This window comes from Passer domesticus, chromosome 6, assembly GCF_036417665.1.
Source record: "Passer domesticus isolate bPasDom1 chromosome 6, bPasDom1.hap1, whole genome shotgun sequence".
NCBI lineage: Eukaryota > Metazoa > Chordata > Aves > Passeriformes > Passeridae > Passer > Passer domesticus.
The window spans coordinates 54,618,035-54,635,803 of NC_087479.1; the positions used below are offsets into that span (position 1 = coordinate 54,618,035).

Sequence of the window (17,769 nt, forward strand, 5' to 3'; positions counted from 1 at the left end):
CCGGGAATGCTGGGGCATCCCCAGGAGTGCTGGGACAGCCCGGGAATGCTGGGGCATCCCAGGAATGCTGAGGTGTCCCAGGGAAAGCACCGCAGGGAAGGCTGAGGCGTCCCCTGCCCGGGGCACTCGGCAGCACGTCCCTGGTGTGGTGCAGAGAAAGGAAAGTCCTGGGTCAGTGGGAAGATGTTTCTGGAATGGAGCTGGGAGAGGTGCTGATCACACCATGGAATCTGGGGCTGCTTTGGCTTGGAAGGGACCACAAGATCATTGACACTCTTGTCTGATTGCACAGCAAAGAACATCCCAAAGTGCCTCCTCACCCTCCAGGACAGCAGGAATGTCTTCCATAGCTCCTGCTGAGGAATGGCAGAGGCTGCTGGGAGCTCTGGCAGGAGCACCTGGACACCAGGTAAGAGCAGCAATGGGATCATTCCAGCTGCTGCTGGATGTGGTTTTCTCTATTTAGGATGTTCCTCTGATTGATCCTTTCACAGGAAATTTCTTGGGTGTATTTGAGAGTAATTCCAAGAATTTGGAAGTAGTTGAAAAACAGAGGGGAAAAACTATGAAGCCGATCCACTTATAGTAATTCCAAACTTCTCCCACAACACCATTCTAGAGACCTGGTGAAACGATGAAGATACAGAGGAACAAATGTTGTAAATCCCTCTGGACTTCTGACAGTGCAAATCCTACAGTAATCCCAGTAGATGTCTCTGAGAAACTGTGGGATCATAAGGATTTCCAGGAAAGAAGAAGAAAGACAGATGAGGAAATAGGCTTTCACTTAATAATGATTTGATGGACATGGGAATGATTCTTGTATGTTTGATGCTTCCCTTTTTATTCCTGGAATAATTTTTAAGTGATTCCTTTGATAAATCATCTAAATTTGGGAAATTAAATTTGAGAGGAAACAATACAAAATAGATGCATGGAGAAATCATGGAATCATCCTGGAATCCCCAATGGTCTGAGTGGGAAGGGACCTTAAGGATCACTTCATTCCATCCCCAGCCCAGGGTGCTCCAAGCCCCATCCAGCCTGGCCTTGGACACTTCCAGGGATGGAGCAGCCACGGTTTCTCTGGTTTGTGGGCACAGGAGGTAAGTTCCAGCAGGAGCTGAGGAGTTCCCTTTGCCCTGTGCAGCCCCAGCAGGGCTGTGGGAGCAGAGGCTGTGGGAGCAGGAGCTTTGCCCACGGCCTCGGGCAGTCTGTGCTGCCCCAGCCCCCAGAGCAAACGTTTGTGGTTCAACATCCCGTGCCAAGGAGATGCCAGCCAGGAACGGGAATGGGCCGCGGAGCAGGGACGGGCCAGGCACGGGGGTGACATCCAGAGGGTGCCACCAGCCCGTCCCTGCTGCCCAGGCTGGCATGAGCAGGCTGCTGACTGTCCCTGTGCTTGCTCTGCAGGATGAGGGAGCCAGCCCTGCCAGGAGGAAGAGGAGGAGGTGTGGGAGGATGGAGACAGCGGCCACCAAAGGCTGGGGAAGGCACAGGTCCAGGTGGGAGATGCTGCCTTCCAAGGAGGGACTGGGGCAGCCTCCCATCCCTGTTTTTGTGTACAGCTGGAATGAGACCTCAGCTGCTGTTACTAGCCAGCTCACAAGTTGTGTGGCTCAGAGTCTGCAGCCCTGCAGGGCCAGGCTGTGTTTAAACACAGAGCAGAGAGCTGGAGTCATTTCCTAGCAGGGAACTTGACTTGGAAGCTGCATTCCAAACTTTTGTCCACATTTATTTTATCTCGCACATGAAGATGCCTAGAGAAGCAGAGGTGGGGTGTTCCTAACAAAAGAACATCCAAATTTATCGGTGGTAGAGGGCTTAAAATTAAAGTGTGAGTAGAGGTGCCTTCAGGACACCTCCTATGGAATGGAATGGAATATGAATGCAGTTTAAATGAAATACCCAAATCCTGACAAGCTTGTATGAACTCTAAAGCCCCTGCAAGTGTTTTAGAGCCAGGGAGGGAGACAAGAATCTGGAGTCTCTTCTCAAAAACTGGCTGCTGGTTTGTTTTGAGACAAGGGGGATAGAAATTAGAAGGTAATTTAATAATGGTTTAGACTATATATATTGCTTAAATATTGTATATTTTATATAGTTTGACGAGGCATAGGAAAAATTGTGTATTCTCTGGGGCTGTCCTTATGGAGAAAGGTTTATTTGTGTGCCCTTGGTTTATTCACTGAATCTTCACAATGATAAAAACTGATTTCATTGAAGTGCCAGAGGTGCTACCTGTGTGGAGACTGAGGGAAGAATTCCTTGCAGCCTGCAACTTCCTCACAAGGGGAAGAAGTGGGGTAAACATTGATGTCTTCTCTGTCCTAGTGACCAGTGACAGTACCTGAGGGAATGGCCTGAAGTTCTGTCAGGGGAGGTTTAAGCTGGGTATTTGAAAAATGATCCTCACCCCGAGGGTGGTTGGACTGACTCCCCAGACCAGTGGTCACAGCACCAAGTCTGACAGAGCTCAACAAACATTTAAACAATGCTCTTGGGTACATGCTGTGACTTTTGGGGATGGGTTTGTGCAGGGCTGAGAGCTGGGCTTGATGATCCTTGGGGATCCCTTCCAACTCAGCATATTCTGTGGTTCTCCTGGATTCTAGCAGCCAAACTTCATAGAATCCTGGAATGGTTTAGGTTGGAAAGGACATTAAAGCTCATCTTGTTCCATCCCCCTGCCATGGGCACCTTCCACTAGACTGGATCCCTCCAACTTGACCTTGAACACTTCCAGGGATGGGACAGGTGAGCAGTGGTTTGGATCTAAGGAATTTAGAACGAGTAGAAAAGTGGTTCATAATCTCTGCTGATGGATACCAGCTTCCATGGGACTGTGCCCCACCAGTGAGATTCCCCTCAGCTCACTGGTGTTATAACACCAAACACGGCATTTGTAGAGTTGAAAATCTCTGGAATGCTAAAAAATTTTACACAACAGGTGGAGTTTTGCACTGTGGTTGCTCTGGGGAGTCCCCAAAGCCCTGTGGCTTACATGAGGTGAGATAATCTCCTCTGTGTAATCACTTCCAAACTCAGAAGCTCAGAGAAGCAATAACAACCTGCTTTGGGCTTTGTCACTCTCCTGGGGATGCAAGAGCCTCTAAATCCCCAAATTACATGGAAAAATGTCTTTGCTGACAATGATATATTTTTAAATTCACCTGCAGAGCACCTTAATATCCACCCTGAAGAGCATCAGGAGGGGGAAGCAGGGAGACTGCAGAGATGTAGAGGAGGATCATCCTGGAGAACCACGAGTAAGGACAGCACATGCTGAGCCACCCACCCCCTCTCATTTTTCCTTGCAAAGAAGAAACAGCTTCAGTCTTCATCTCAGCTCCTACCTGGAGGCTCCTGGGCTCCAGTTCCTTATTGTACTCTGGGCTTAGCACCAAATCCAGGTGATCTGCTGCAGGTGTGTGGTGAGGACCCCCTCGCTCTGGGTACTTCTCACTGACCACAAAGGGCTCCTGGATGAGGACTGGCAGCTTTTCTGTAAGGAATACTTATGGATCTTGCTATTGCTGATATAAGGCACATCCAAAAGGTGATTTTTAATTTTTTCCCCCAAAAATAAATATTTTCAGGAGGACATTGCTGAGCTTTGGGTGTTGCATGTTTTTGTTTAAGACTGCAGGAACAGAATAAAGAGCTGGGAAAATCTTTTAGAGCCAAACCAGTGCAACAGTGGGGAGGGGAGACTTCATAGTCAGGAAGTTTTGGGTGCCCCTTCTCTGGAAGTGTTCAAGACCACACTGGACAGGGCTTGGAACAATCTGGTCTAGTGGAAGGTGTTCCTGCCCATGGCAGGGGGTGCAGTGGGATGGTCTTCAAGATCCTATCCAACCCAAACCCTTACAGGATGCTATGGAGAAGACAAAGTAAGTGGTTGGCAGCTGCCAACACAAGGAAGAATAATCAATTCCATGCTGTCTTCTACAGCTTTTATTGGGTTTCTCTGTGTTTTAGGTTGTGCTGGATGATTTCAAAGTCCCAGACTGAAGACACACAGGGGATTGAAGGCAGCACCAAGGTAAAGCTCCTCAGGGTTGTGTAAGCTTCTCCCTACCCGTGCCATGATTTCCACCCAGCACTGTCTAATCAATCTGTACCTAAACTCGTTTTAGATCTTGTAGGATTGTCTCCAAACAGATCCCACTGCAAAGAGGGTTTTCCAGCTGGAAGAAACCTCCAGCAAGGAGTTCACACAGACAACACACTTTGAAGGAATGCCAGGAAGCAATTGCACCCAAGCAAATGAGTTCAGCTTGGCAGGATTCACTGAGAACCTGGCAACTCAGGTCACCCTCTTCCTGCTGTTCCTGCTCACCTACCTTGTCACCATCCTGGGCAACTTGGGGATGATCACCTTGATCAGAGCCAGTGCCCTGCTCCATTCCCCCATGTATTATTTCCTGGGCAACCTGGCTTTTGTGAACCTCTGCACTGCCACCATCATCACCCCCAGGATGTTGGCTGGGGTTTTGCTGGGGACGAGGGGGATCACCTATGCTGGGTGCATGGCTCAGACCTTCACTTTTGGGCTGTTTCTGGCCACTGAGTGTTTCCTACTGGCTGCAATGGCCTATGACCGCTATGTGGCCATTTGCCACCCCCTGCTCTACCCCCTGGTCATGTCCCCAGAGTGCTGCTCCCGGCTGGTGACCGGCTCCTACCTCCTGGGGCTGACCAACGGCGTGGGACAAACCATTGGCATGTCCAGCTTGTTCTTCTGCAGCTCCAGCACCATCGACCTGTTCTTCTGTGACATCTCCATGCTGATCTCGCTCTCCACCTCTGACACCACCCTCAGCCTCGTCATCCTGAGGACTTCTTCATCTTTGCTGGGTGTTCCTAGCATGCTGGTGGTCCTGGTGTCCTATGTGGCCATCATCTCCAGCATCCTGAGCATCAGCTCAGCTGAGGGCAAGCGCAAAGCCTTCTCCACCTGTGCCTCCCACCTCACTGCCGTCAGCACCTTCTATGGGGCGTTGATTTTCATGTACTTAATCCCCAGGTCAGACACCTCCAGGGGAGGAGATAAATGGGCTGCTGTGCTCTACACTGTGGTAACCCCCATGCTGAACCCCTTCATCTACAGCCTGAGGAACCAGGAGGTGAAGGAGGCTTGGAGGAGACTCAGGAAAATAAAATTAGCTTGGACATCCGGCACATCTTAACGTTGTGGCCGGATACAATGGAGATGTGGGTGATATGCTGGGATTTTTGTGAAATAGGAAGAGAGACATTTTTGGGGCCTTCTGCACTTTGATTTAGATGATGTGCTGGCCAATTCAATATCAGCTGAAAATAACAATTTCACTCCAGTTTTGGTGTTTGGATGAGGCTTGGAGCAGCCTGGTCTAGTGGAAGGTGTCCCTGCCCACAGCAGGAGGTTGGAACTGAATGAGCTTTGAGGTCCCTTCCAACCCAAACCATTCCAGAATTCTGTGACACATTTGGTGTTAAAGCATTGGATATATATGAAAAAAACCCAAACCCTCCAATCAGTGCATTATCTCACCCTGTGCCAGGTCCATGGGGAAATCCAGAGTGATGAGGCTCTCCTGGAGACTCAGAACAACTTGGGATGGAGGAGAAGGAGAAGCTGCTCAGCTGGATTAAATCAAGCCAGAGTCAAGGTAGTTTGCTGATTTATTGATGATACAAAACTCACAGGCACTTAGGGTCACTCAGCTGAATCCTTTTTTCCCAAATCTTGCCTAAAATTCCCTGGTTATTATTTAGTCTGGCTGTCTGGCTAAATCCCCCTGAGCTGTTTATACTCCTGTTCATCTTTCCTCAGCTGTGCTGAGCCCCCATGGCAGGCCCCAAAGTGCCTCAACTCACATGTCCATAGATGTGGAGACATCGTTCTCAAGTTGCACCAGGGGAGGTTTCGGTTGGAAAGGAAAATTCCTTCATGGGAAGGGCTGTCCAGCCCTGGAACAGGTTGCCAGGGCAGTGGTGGAATCCCCATCCCTGGAGGGATTTAAAAGGTGTGTGGATGTGGCACTTGGGGATATGGGTTAGTGGTGACCTTGGCACTGCTGTGGGAATGGTGGACTTGATCCCAGAGGATTTTTCCAACCTAACCATTTCTATGGCTCTGTGATCAGGACCGTGAACTGGGACCTCTTTGTGTAACTCCTGCTGTTTTCCCACCCTTCTGCTCCTCCCTGCTGCCCTCAGGACATTGTTTAATTTAGCTGCAGACAAGATTGTACATTTTTTCTTTAAATAGGACTAAAGATTATTTTTAATGTTTTATTTAAAACATAAAGCCTCCATAATTTTTCATTGATTAAAACATTAAGGCATTTAAAACATAAGCCCCAGAGCACCTCTCTTTGTTGTGGGGCCTGACAGCCATTGTTTGGTAATACAAAAAATATTTGAAAAATATTAAATATTTTAATAATATTTTGAGAAAGCATTTCATGGTTTTTAATTTCTTTGTCCAGCTGGTCTTGCCTTGGCCATCACCTGACCTTTAAACAGGAGTGTGAGCCCTTAGTGAATTAAACCCTGAGTCTCTGCCTGTGACACTGTCACTGTGCATGTTGTGGCTTTGTGCTGGAGCTTCTGCTCTCAAAACCAAAATGTTTTGGGTTGTTGTGCAAATGGGAATCAGGGCAATGAGGGTGAACTGTGTCCAGCTTCTGTGGGAACAGCACCTTACCATGCATGGGAGGAGCTGGAGCCGCCATGTGGGAAGGAGATGGGACGTCCAGCATTGATGTTTGCTCCTGGTGGACACACATTCCTCAGGGGTCATCCTGTGTCCCTGCCCATGGCAGGGCATTGGAATGAGATGAGCTTTAAGCTCCCTTCCAGCCCCAGCCATCCCAGGATTCTCTGGCTGGTACAGCTTACTCCCTGTGAGTCTCCTGAACCCACTTTGAAGCACACATTGCAAAATGGCTTTTGAAAATGAGGTTTCCTGGTCAAAAATGGGCAGATGGGAACCAGGTAAGCTTGGAAAAGGGAAAATGCTGAGTGTTGCCCATGGGGAATAATTGTCCCAGACACGGGGACAGGAGAGCAGCTGTGGAGGTTGTGGTGGCCACCAAGGTAGAGATGAGCCATCGATGAGTGTTCTGAGTGCAAGGACATCACCAGCAGCTGGAGAAAAGCATTGACAGCCACTCCTGTGACTTCCTGCAATGAGAGTCAACCTCTGACTGAGACCTGGAGGAACAGGGAAGGAAAAGCTTCTTTGGGAGGGTGAGAAGAATAATATGAATTAGAGAATAATTTAAAAATCTTTCAAATTCAAGCCAAAATCCTTTTTTTTGATGTTTCCTCTTGGCAGTGTTGTGTTCACAAATAGCATCGCCCAGGCTCTGCAGGCATCAATTCTGATGTGCTGCGGGCATCCCATCCCTAAAACTCCAGGGAGAAAAGTTGGGATGGATCCCAGGGCCTCTGGAGAAGGCTCATTGTGTGTACAAGTGCCTCAGAGACCCTGTGGTAATTGGTTGCGTGGGGATGGGGTAAAACTTAAATATTCCAGCCACGTTAGAGGATGGAAACAGAAAACTTCCTGGTTTTGGCCAGACCGATGGAGCTTGTGGACTTCAGCTCAAGGACCTGTGAGTATCTTAACAATCAGAGAGGGTGAAATTTTAAGTTTTGAGACAATTTTTTTGCTGGGTGGGGAAAATTGTTCTTCCCAAATGTTTGCAGAAGGATATAATAACAAATAACTCCAGGAAATTGCAAAGGTTCCTCCTGATTGCAAAACACGTATTCCAGTACATCTGAACCTTCATTCCTAACTCAAATTTTGGATGAATGTTCCTCCTATCAGCAGAATTAGGAGGCAGACTCTAGGCAAATTGATGGAAGGGTCAATCTGAACCTAAAAGTCTTAAATTCAGCTCATCATTGTCACCAGAAAATGTAAAAATAAATTGCAGCAGGAAAGTTCCTGCAGAGTTTTCCCTTCATCCTGATGGGCAGTTGCAAGACTTCTCTAAACCCTGGGTTGTCTGTCAATTCCTGAATCTCCATTTCTTACACTAGTTCTTTCTAATTTCCTGTGATCCCAGGAAATTATTTATATATTCCAAGAGATACATTTAAATGTATGTAATTACATAAAATATATAAAATAAAATTATATCTATGAGGAAAATATTTATATGTATTAAGTAATTATATCTCTAACTGCATATATAAATTAAACCTCTATATTAACTTTATTTATATAGTAAAATGTTAATATATTTAATTATATATGTATAGTGGTAAATAAATCCTTAAGCCATTTCACTTCCTGAAACTAACTGAGTTGTTTTAACTAATGGTGTTTATTTACCAGTGCAGGTCTCCTCTTTAAGGAGCTGCTTCCAAAGACCCAATGGAAATTTCCTCCTCCAGGGTTGGGCAGTGACAAGCCCCCGGCGTTCCTGTGACAAACAACAGATTCTTTTTGTCAAGTTTTAATGCTCTGTGTGAAGGTAAATTATTCCTGTTTTCCACACTAACACTGGCTTTATTTCTCCCTGGAAATTTTGGTCTGGGAGGTAAAATCTGATCAAAGAAAAAGGGCCTGAGATGTAAGGAAACAAGTGAGTTTTAGCCAAAATAAGGCTGCAGGGAGTTGATCTGCTGCAAGGAGAGGGCTCGAGGTGAGAGCCTGTTATCACAACAAATCATCATCCAGCTCAGGGTCTCTGAGGTGAAACCCAGGAATTTATCATGAAATCCACAGCTTGGCTTGGAAGGGACCTTATGGATCCATGGGCAGGGTCGCCTTGCACTAGGCCAGGTTGTTCCAAGCCCTGTCCAACCTGGCCTTGAAGGTCAATCATTGCATAGCAGCACTACCTGGATTATTTCCCAAATGATAAATATTCTGTTTATTTGAACTGTATTATCAGCATCTTACTCCTTCCAGTTAATCATGGCACCACAACATTTTTGGGGTCTCCAGACTTTTAAAACCCTTTTCTTTCTCCACACTTCTCACAGGAATGACACGAGTATCACCATATTTAAAGGGTTTTTAAATACAAATATCCTGTTTGAACCCAAATTTCAGTTTCATGGGAAGGAAGAGAAGAAATTTGGTTTATTTTAATTTGTTCTAACTCTCCTAAAGAAAATTTTAAAGATGTCCTGATCTCTCACCAGTGCTTTGTCTCCTTTGGATCTTCTAAACCAATGAGGTTTGGGGTTGTTTTTTGGGTGTTTTATGTTGTTTTCAGTTTGTTTTTCAAATTCATAATGATTTCTAAAGTCAGGATAAATTACTGGGGTTAATGCTTTGAATTTGATGAGTAATCATTCCCTTAATTTTTTCATGAGGTGGTATAAACCTTCCACTGTGCAAAGTGATTTATCAAACCCAATCAGTGGCTAAGCCAGACTAAAACCATCAGAAACAAACTCTGCAGTGAACTTCGACTACTTTAAAATGTATTTTGAACCAAACAGTAAATTCTGCAGTTCCTGCATCTGCAGACTGTGTTTGCTGATAAAAATGCAGCCATTTTTAACATGTTTGTGCAGAAAACAGGAATACCCTGAATCTCCATCTTGGCTTTCCCACAGCACCTACATTAGGATGGCAGCCAAAGGAAATGGAACCACCAATGCTCACTTTGTCCTCTTGGGATTCTCTGCGCAGGGCCATGTCCAGGTTGTCCTGCTTGTGGTGTTCCTGGTGATCTATGTGATCACCCTGCTGGGGAATGTGGGGCTGCTGGTGTTGATCAGGCTGGTTGCCCAGCTCCACACCCCCATATACTTCTTCCTGAGCAGCCTGTCCTTCCTCGACCTCTGCTATTCCTCCTGCATCACTCCCAGGCTGCTCCGGGATCTCCTGGATGAGGATAAGGTCATTTCTCACTGTGCCTCACGCAGTTCTATTTCTACGTGGCCTTCGTCACCACCGAGTGCTACCTCCTGGCCACCATGGCCTACGACCGCTACGTGGCCATCTGCCGCCCCCTGCTCTACTCCCTCTCCATGTCCCGAGGGATCTGTGCGCTCCTGGTGGCCGGCTCCTGCCTGGCCGGGGTCACCAATGCCGCCCTGCACACGGGCCTGGCCCTCAGGCTGAGCTTCTGCGGCCCCAAGGTCATCGACCACTTCTACTGCGAGGGGCAGCCGCTCATCGCCCTCTCCTGCACGGAGCCCGCGCCCAACGAGCTGGGCACGTTCATCACGGCGGGCTTCAGCCTGGCTGCCACCCTCCTGGCCATCCTCCTCTCCTACGCCTTCGTCCTGGCCGCCGTGCCGGGCACGCGCGCGGCCGCGGGGAAGCGCAAAGCCTTCTCCACCCGCGCGTCCCACCTGGCTGCTGTGGCGCTCTTCTACGGATCCCTGGTGTCCGTGTGCTCCCAGCGCAGCTCCAGGAGCTCCCGGGAGCGAGACAAGGTGGCCTCTGTGTTCTACACCATGGTGACGCCCATGCTGAACCCCTTCATCTACAGCCTGAGGAACCAGGAGGTGAAGGCCGGGCTCGGGAGGCTGATGGGGAGGAAACACTCAGCTGAAAAATAGTGTTTCCTTTTTTATTTGTGTTTGCTGCCTGGTATTTTAATTTCAGGAATTTAAGCCCTTCTTGACCATTTGTAGAGCTTGAGGACCAGGAACTCTTCATCTCTGATTACTTGGGATCATTTCCTTCTTTTAGGGAAAAAAAAGAGAAACTTTTCTCCATCTGCCTCATTGTGACACTCTCTGGTTGTTTAGGCATCAGGATATCCCAGATAATGTAAAAATAAAATGCAGCAGGAGACTTTATAAAGTGTTCTCCCTTCTTCCCAATTAGCAGTTGCAGCGCTTCTCCAAATACCCAGCTGTTTCCCAATCCCTGAATCTCCATTTTTTATACTGATTCTTTCTACTTCCCTGTGATGCCAAGAAGCCAATTCTATATTTCAAGGACAAATTTATATATATTTAAAATTATATGTATATTAAGAAAAAAATATAAAGAAATTCTATACACAAACTTTCTTTATATACATAAAGATATATGTATTAAGATCTTTATACATATAAATTTATATATATAAAAAGAAGTGGGACATAAACCCTCAGGCTACCATCAAACTTCCTGAAACTGATGGTGTTTACTTACCAGTGCAAGTCTCCTGCTGAAGGAGCTGCTTCCAAAATCATCCATTCCAAGGATAATTTCCTGGTTGCTACCACCAGGGTGGGCAGTGACCCAACTCAAGGCTCAAGCTTGCTCAAAGAGCAGGGAGCCCTCATCTGGATCTCTATGGATCATGGTGGAATTGCAACTGCTGCTCCCTATCCTGACATTTTGTTCATATTTTGGTTTTATTATTAAAAAAGCTTTGCTTAGTTTTGAGCAACTGTGCAATTTCCCCTCTAAAATAGAGACAGAGAAGAAGGAAGAACTGTTGGAACTACAGTGAAACTGAGCACAGAAGGAGTGGCAGGAATACTCACCAGGAGCAAGTATGGGTAGAAACGGTTACAGAATCCCAGAACCATTTAGGCTGGAAAAGCCCTCTAAGATCATGGAGCCCAGCTGTTAAGCCAGCTCTGCCAAGGCCAGCACTAACCCATATCTGAGCTCAGTGTAGAGGTCAGACCTGAGAGGCCCTTCCAGAGCCTAAGGGGCTCCTGGAGAGCTGCAGAGGGACTCTGGGCAAGGACCTGGAGTGGCAGGACAAGGGGGAATGGCTTTATGCTGACAGCATTTAGATTGGATAGGGGAAGAAATCCTTCCCTGTGTGGGTGGTGAGGCCCTGGCACAGGTTGCCCAGAGAAGCTGTGGCTGCCCCTGGATCCCTGGCAGTGTCCAAGGCCAGGCTGGCTGGGGCCTGGAGCAGCCTGGGATAGTGGAAGGTGTCCCTGCCCATGGCAGGGGTGGCACTGGATGAGCTTTAAGGTCTCCTAGCACAGTCCCGTGCCAACACATTGACCCTCCAGCTTTTTGGCTCCAGGGCCTGAATCTGAAAAACAAAGCATCTGGAGAAGTTTTCTTTGTCTTTAACAAGGAAGCAACTTTCTTCCTTGTTATCCTTAGCTAATTAGTCTCTAATGGCTCATTAAGATTAATGAAAGAAGTTGTTGAAAAGCCCTCTGAGAAGTTCCATGATGATGATTAGGAAACTTTCTTGGCAAAGCCCAAAAGATCTTGTTAAGCTGGTGATCCCTTGAAAGATGGTTGGTCTCCGAGGATCACTTCTTGCTCTGGGAATGGGAGCAGCATCCCTTGTGCTGGAAATAGCTGTGAGCACCTGCATGGTGGGACCCTGGAGCTCAGACCTGCTGGTGGGCTTTCTTAATTCTTCATTTAAACCTGAAAATCTTGAACTGAAGGGGAGTGGATTTACACTGGATACAGCAAAGAAATCCTTCCCTGGGAGGGTGCTGAGGCCCTGGCACAGGCTGCCCAGAGAAGCTGGGGCTGCCCCATCCCTGGAAGTGTCCAAGGCCAGGTTGGACAGGGCTTGGTCTAGTGGAAGGTGTCCCTGCTCATGGCAGGGAGTGGGAATGGGATAAGCTTTAAAGTCCCTCCCCACCCAACTTTGATATCTATCAAATATATACCTTTATCATTTAATTATATCAATTCCAGCTTCTTCATCCAGGTCCAAATGTACCTCTCCCATTTCCCCCCAGACTTAAAACATCTCTTCTCCTGCTGTTTTTCCCAGAGAACAAGGAGACTACTTACAGTCCATTTACTTTTCAAACAGAAGTGAGTTCTCATGTAACTCCTCACAATACAACATCTACAACACAACACCAAAGGGAAAAGTTTTCTACTTCCACCTTTCCCTGCCACAGCCAGGGTTTATCCCTCTGCAGAGTCCAAACTCATCCCACCCCCCAAAGGTGTCAGCAGGTGAGGGACAACCAATATAAGGGGTGAGGAGAAGAGGAGGGAGAGGGGGAAGTGTCTGCTGAGTTTATCCAGACTATCTGAACTGTGAAAGAAGTTTGCAGGATTGCACTCAGTTTGCCCTCAAAAACAACAGAGGATATTTATCCTTTGGAATTTGTTAGGATGAGCAGAAAGTAGGAGGTTTTTTCCATTCTAAGTGCTTGCCAGGAAAAGATGAAGGATTGCTGGTCTCTCCCCAGTGTTGTACCTTCTTTATTGAGCCATAATTTGGAGAACTGTTGTTTTGGCTTTTTAGGGCCTTTTCCAGACCCAAACAGTTCCCAACTATCCATAGATCAGGTATTGAGGATTCTTTCATCTATGGAAACCAAGACACTTAAGTGCTTAAAGTTTGAGTGAAATGCATCTGTTAGGTTTTCAATATGTGTTTTGCATTCTCCTTGACATTCCAAGGTATATCTTGAGATCCTGACTTGCATCAGCTTCTTATCCCTCAAAGTCATAAAAAATTTGCACTTTTAAAGCCTTTTATCTTACTCATTTATCAAACAAATTTTAAAATACTCTTATTCTTCCCAAATGCTCCTTCCCACCCCAGCAGCTTGGCTCTAATAAATAACTCACAGGTAACAATGAGGAATTTTATTGGAGTTTAGAGATAAGGACAATAATATTGCAAGAAAAATACATATTGATCAGTGCAAATAAGTTATAAACCAATAAAGCTGTGATTTGTTTTTCCTGGGAGAAAGAAAGGTTTAATTGGAATAATAGCCTGAAATAATTCTGGGTGATTTCTTCCCACAGCCTTGTGGCCACAAAGGAAATTCAAGTTTGAGGCTCCCACTCCTGTTTCCTTCCAAGGAATATGGAAGGACTGTGGGGTCTATTTCTCCAGGATAAATATTGTAATTGAGTTTTGTGAGGAACTGTGGAAGAACTTATATTAAACTCTGAGGATCAGGGAAAAATCCATGTAATTTAATTTAACTTTTTAATTCTTGCTTTAGAGGAACAGTTTGCTTCCACAAGGGCATGGAGTGGCAGAAGAGGGAATGGCTTTAAGCTGAGAGTGGGTTTAGATGGGATTCTGGGAAGAAATTCTTCCCTGTGAGGGTTGGAAGTCTCTGGCACAGGTTTCCCAGAGAAGCTGTGGCTGCCCCATGCCTGAAAGAGTTCTAGGCCAGGTTGGATGGGATTTGGAACTGCCTGGTGTAGTGGAAGGTGTCCCTGCCCATGGAGTGTAGGACCAGGTGATCCCTAAGGTCCCTTCCAACTCAAACCATTCCAGGACTCCCTGATGCCACGAGCTGCACTTCTCTGATGCCGGCAGAGGTTTAACATCCTCCTCCTGCACTTCCCCAGCGCTGCCTTCACCTCCTTGTTCCTCAGGCTGTAGATGAAAGGGTTGATCATGGGGCTGACCACGGTGTAGAAGACAGAGGCCACCTTGTCTCGGCTGCCGTGCCGTGACGCCGGCTGCAGGTACATGAAGAACAGGGAGCCGTAGAACACGGACACGGACACCAGGTGGGAGGCGCAGGTGCGGAAGGCTCTGGCCCTGCTGGGCGCCGAGCGCATCCCCAGCACGGTGTGGAGGATGCGGCCGTAGGAGAGCAGGATGACCACGCTGGTGCCCAGCCCGTTGGCGGTGGCCAGGGCGAAGATGGCAGCCTCGCTGCCGCGCGTGTCGGAGCACGCCAGCCTCAGCACGGGGATGGTGTCGCAGAAGAAGTGGTCGACGCGGCGGGGCCCACAGAAGGAGCCCCCAAACGTGCAGCCGGTGTAGAGGAGGGCGCTGAGGGAGGCCACGAGGTAGGACCAGGCCACCAGCTGCCAGCAGGCCCGGGGGGACACCACCACGACATAGCGCAGCGGGTGGCAGACGGCCACGTGCCGGTCGTAGGCCATGGCGGCCAGGAGGTGACACTCGGCCGTGACAAAGAGAGCAAAGAGGTGGAATTGTGTCACGCAGCCGGCCCAGGAAATGGTTTTATCCCCAAATAACAGGTCTGTGAGCATTTTGGGGGAGATGACGGTGGAATAGCAGACGTCGGCCAGGGAAAAGTGGGTGAGGAAGAAGTACATGGGGGTGTGGAGGCTGGGAGCCACCCAAACCAGGACCATGAGCCCGATGTTCCCCACCAAAGTGACGATGTAAATCAACAGAAAGAGCCCAAAAAGAGGGGCCTGCGCCCAGGGAGTGTCTGTAATTCCCAGCAGGATGAATTTGGGCTGTGTGTAATTTCCTCCCATGGCCAGGTGTTACCTGCTGAGGCAAAGGGAAGAAATACATAAAAATTGTAAAATCCAGAGTTTCACTTTTTGGGTCATATTTAACTCCAATTAATCACAGTTTTGATTGCCATACATTGGTATATTCCATATATTTTCCAAACATAAATTCTATACTTTTTAATTTATCAGTTGAGGTGCCTAGAAAAGAACAGAGAGCTTAAAGAAACACAGATGGAAAATATGCTATTTTGTGCTTGGATACATAAAATCATGGATTTATTCTGGCACATGTTAATTAACAATGAAGAAAAGAATCAGATGTATATTCCCTTTTGGTTTGAAAGAAATTTGTTTCAGGAGGCACCTTAGAGGAATCTCTTTGGAGATAATGTAAACCTGGAATGGGAGAAAGTCCCAGTGCCAGTGAAATCCCAGATTACACCACATAAAGAATATTTTTCCTTTGCTTCTAATTATTAATCCAGTCCATGAAACTGTTATAATATATATCACTCACAATGGATAAAAATCACATGGATAAATTCACATTTTATACCTTTCTGAGCTCCTGCAGGCTGAAACATCCAAAAACCATGGGAATTAAGATAAAGCTTACTTTGAATGGGAATGAATTTTAAAACAATCCAATTCCAAAGGCTGATTTGTTAACAACTGCATTCTTCTGACAATTCTTTATAACTAAATAAGAATTGTCCTTATCACTTCCATAAATCCATTTATCTTGCTTTAGCTGCCTAAGGAAAACAAAAACCAATTTGCAGAAGCTATTACTCCCATTTATTATAAAAAATCCTTCTTTTGGAAGGCTGTTTTCCAGCACAGCCCCAAAGAAGAGGATAAGAGGACATGAAGAAGGAACCCAACTTCTTTCTCTTGGATTTACAGCTCCTCCTGTGCCCTCGCTGTGGTGGTGGGAGCCAAGGGTTTACCCCAAACACAGCAGAGAACATCCAGGCTGATGTGGAGAGGGATGTGCTTCTTCCCTGACTCCAACTCTGAGCCTGTGGGTGACAGGGCTGTAAATATGTTCCCTTTGCTCTCCTGGGACAAAACCCTCAGGGCTCCTCATGGCACAGCACATAAACAAAGAAAAGAGGGGAGGAAAAAAGGGACAGAATGGAATTCTGAAATCGATTGTGCTTCAGGGATCTCAAGTCCATCACATGGATGAGCCACCACCTCACATGGACACGTGGCACCAGCAGTGACCGGTGGTCGGAGGGTCCCCAGGTGTCACACAAAGCACCTCCAGCTCTGGAGCTGCTGCTCTCCCTCTGTGCACACCAGGCAGGCCAGTTTTCCTTCAAGGATGGGATTATCCAAGGTGAGGTATCTGCAGCCCAGATGTCCACAGCTGGGCAGGCAACTCTGGGCACCTTCAGACAGTGATTAACTGTCCCAGAGTGAACTAATTTGCATTAATCAGCCCATCTGGGGGCTCCATCCACACCTTGACCCACAAACTCTATTTAAGCTCAGCCCAAGGAGGTTGCTCCCTCTGCAGAAGTCCTGGTTGCCAGGTGAACAACATCTGCACATCTCTGGATTCCTTTAATCTGCGCCTTGTCTTGATCACAAATCCAGCCCTGACCAGGATTGAGTTGGTTTTTGGATGTTTCAGCCTGATGGAGCTCATAAAGGTATAAAACATTAATTTATCTATGTGAACTTTATCCACTGTGAATGATATATAACAATTTGATAGACCGGATTAATAATTAAATAAATACCCGATTTAAAAAAAAAAATAGAATTTAGATCAACCTTGGACCTGCCTCAGTGTCACCAGCTGTCTGGGTGGTTTGCAGTCTTGGCTCAGAGAACATCAAGAAGCTTGGAATAAATCTGATTCTGATTTATGAAGCAAGCTGGAAGGTGGGAAAATAAGGACTTTGAGGAAGCCAGTGGTGATTTGGTGCAATACAGTCCTGGAAAATGATAAAATAGATCTGATTGGGTCAATGACAAAGAAATGGAGCAGAAATACTCATGGAAAGCAAAAATTGCCAGATTTCTTGGAAAATGCACAAAGGCAGAGGAAGGATTGAGTGATAAACAGTTCAAAGGTTTATACTTAATTACCTGATAATTATTTAACTTTTACAAGCTGTTTTGCCTTCTTGGTCATTCTTTTCTAAGTTTCAAAAGTTTCTTATGAAAATAACTGGATTTCCTGGTTTTATTTATTATTTTGAGAAAAGGGGGGGTGTTTGTAGTTGTGCCTGAGGGATGGGGAATAAAGCAGGAACTAATGGGAGCCAGTGGTGAAATTTTGGTATGGAAACTCACCAAATTCCAACACTGATGTTAAAGTGTTGTTTTTGCAGAGCTACACCCAACCAAAACATCAGCACAAACTGGGTGATCTTTAGGGCCTTTTCCAACCCAGACCATTCCAGGATTCTGTGTACATGACACATGGCACATCCTCTTCCAGCCTGCCTGCAGTCTCTTGATCCCTCTAATTCCACCTAAGATATCATGGGATGTGTCATTGATAACTGATAAATCCCACCTGTGGACCCAAACTCTACTTTGTGGGCAGCTGAGATATTCCTGGGAATACCTGGAGCAGAATAAGAAGGTTTAATGGACTCTGGGTCATGTTCTGGCAGGTGGGTCCTGTACAGACCTCCCAGTGCTAGGCCAGGAGC

General features: G+C 46.7%; 3 protein-coding genes across 8 annotated transcripts; 2 read left to right on the plus strand and 1 right to left on the minus strand.

The window, feature by feature from the left end:
* The first annotated feature begins 290 nt into the window (after window positions 1-290).
* LOC135303759 (olfactory receptor 5J3-like) lies at window positions 291-8,469 on the plus strand. 6 transcript variants are annotated; one of them, XR_010365147.1, is made up of 7 exons: window positions 373-409; window positions 1,414-1,505; window positions 3,982-4,045; window positions 4,140-5,129; window positions 5,547-5,654; window positions 7,529-7,607; window positions 8,344-8,469. XR_010365147.1 is itself a non-coding variant. In XM_064425885.1 (6 exons), exons 4-6 carry the CDS (start codon window positions 4,242-4,244, stop codon window positions 7,343-7,345), a joined length of 1,014 nt encoding a protein of 337 aa, XP_064281955.1. In that variant the 5' UTR covers window positions 293-409; window positions 3,180-3,269; window positions 3,982-4,045; window positions 4,140-4,241; the 3' UTR covers window positions 7,346-7,434. The 6 variants fall into 6 exon arrangements, 5 of the variants coding, with proteins under 5 accessions (XP_064281956.1, XP_064281955.1, XP_064281953.1 ...); XM_064425885.1 differs by lacking the exons at window positions 1,414-1,505; window positions 7,529-7,607; window positions 8,344-8,469 and adding exons at window positions 3,180-3,269; window positions 7,328-7,434 and having other exon boundaries at window positions 293-409; XM_064425883.1 differs by lacking the exons at window positions 7,529-7,607; window positions 8,344-8,469 and adding an exon at window positions 7,328-7,434.
* Window positions 8,353-11,802, plus strand: LOC135303762 (olfactory receptor 5AR1-like). The gene is given in 3 exon segments (XM_064425890.1): window positions 8,353-8,477; window positions 9,650-9,869; window positions 9,872-11,802. Coding segments are annotated over 3 exon segments (891 nt in total). The 5' UTR covers window positions 8,353-8,462; the 3' UTR covers window positions 10,528-11,802.
* A 2,314-nt stretch (window positions 11,803-14,116) lies between these two features.
* LOC135303760 (olfactory receptor 8J2-like) lies at window positions 14,117-15,112 on the minus strand. The gene has a single exon (XM_064425888.1). It carries the CDS (start codon window positions 15,110-15,112, stop codon window positions 14,117-14,119), a length of 996 nt encoding a protein of 331 aa, XP_064281958.1.
* Between the last annotated feature and the right edge of the window lie 2,657 nt (window positions 15,113-17,769).

Excerpts from the sequence above, each read along its gene's own strand:
- LOC135303759 (XM_064425886.1), top strand. The coding sequence starts at position 4,242 with ATGCCAGGAAGCAATTGCACCCAAGCAAATGAGTTCAGCTTGGCAGGA. Across the intron at positions 5,130-5,546 it reads ACAGCCTGAGGAACCAGGAG|GTCCATGGGGAAATCCAGAG; the intron begins GTGAAGGAGGCT and ends ACCCTGTGCCAG.
- LOC135303760 (XM_064425888.1), bottom strand. The coding sequence starts at position 15,112 with ATGGGAGGAAATTACACACAGCCCAAATTCATCCTGCTGGGAATTACA.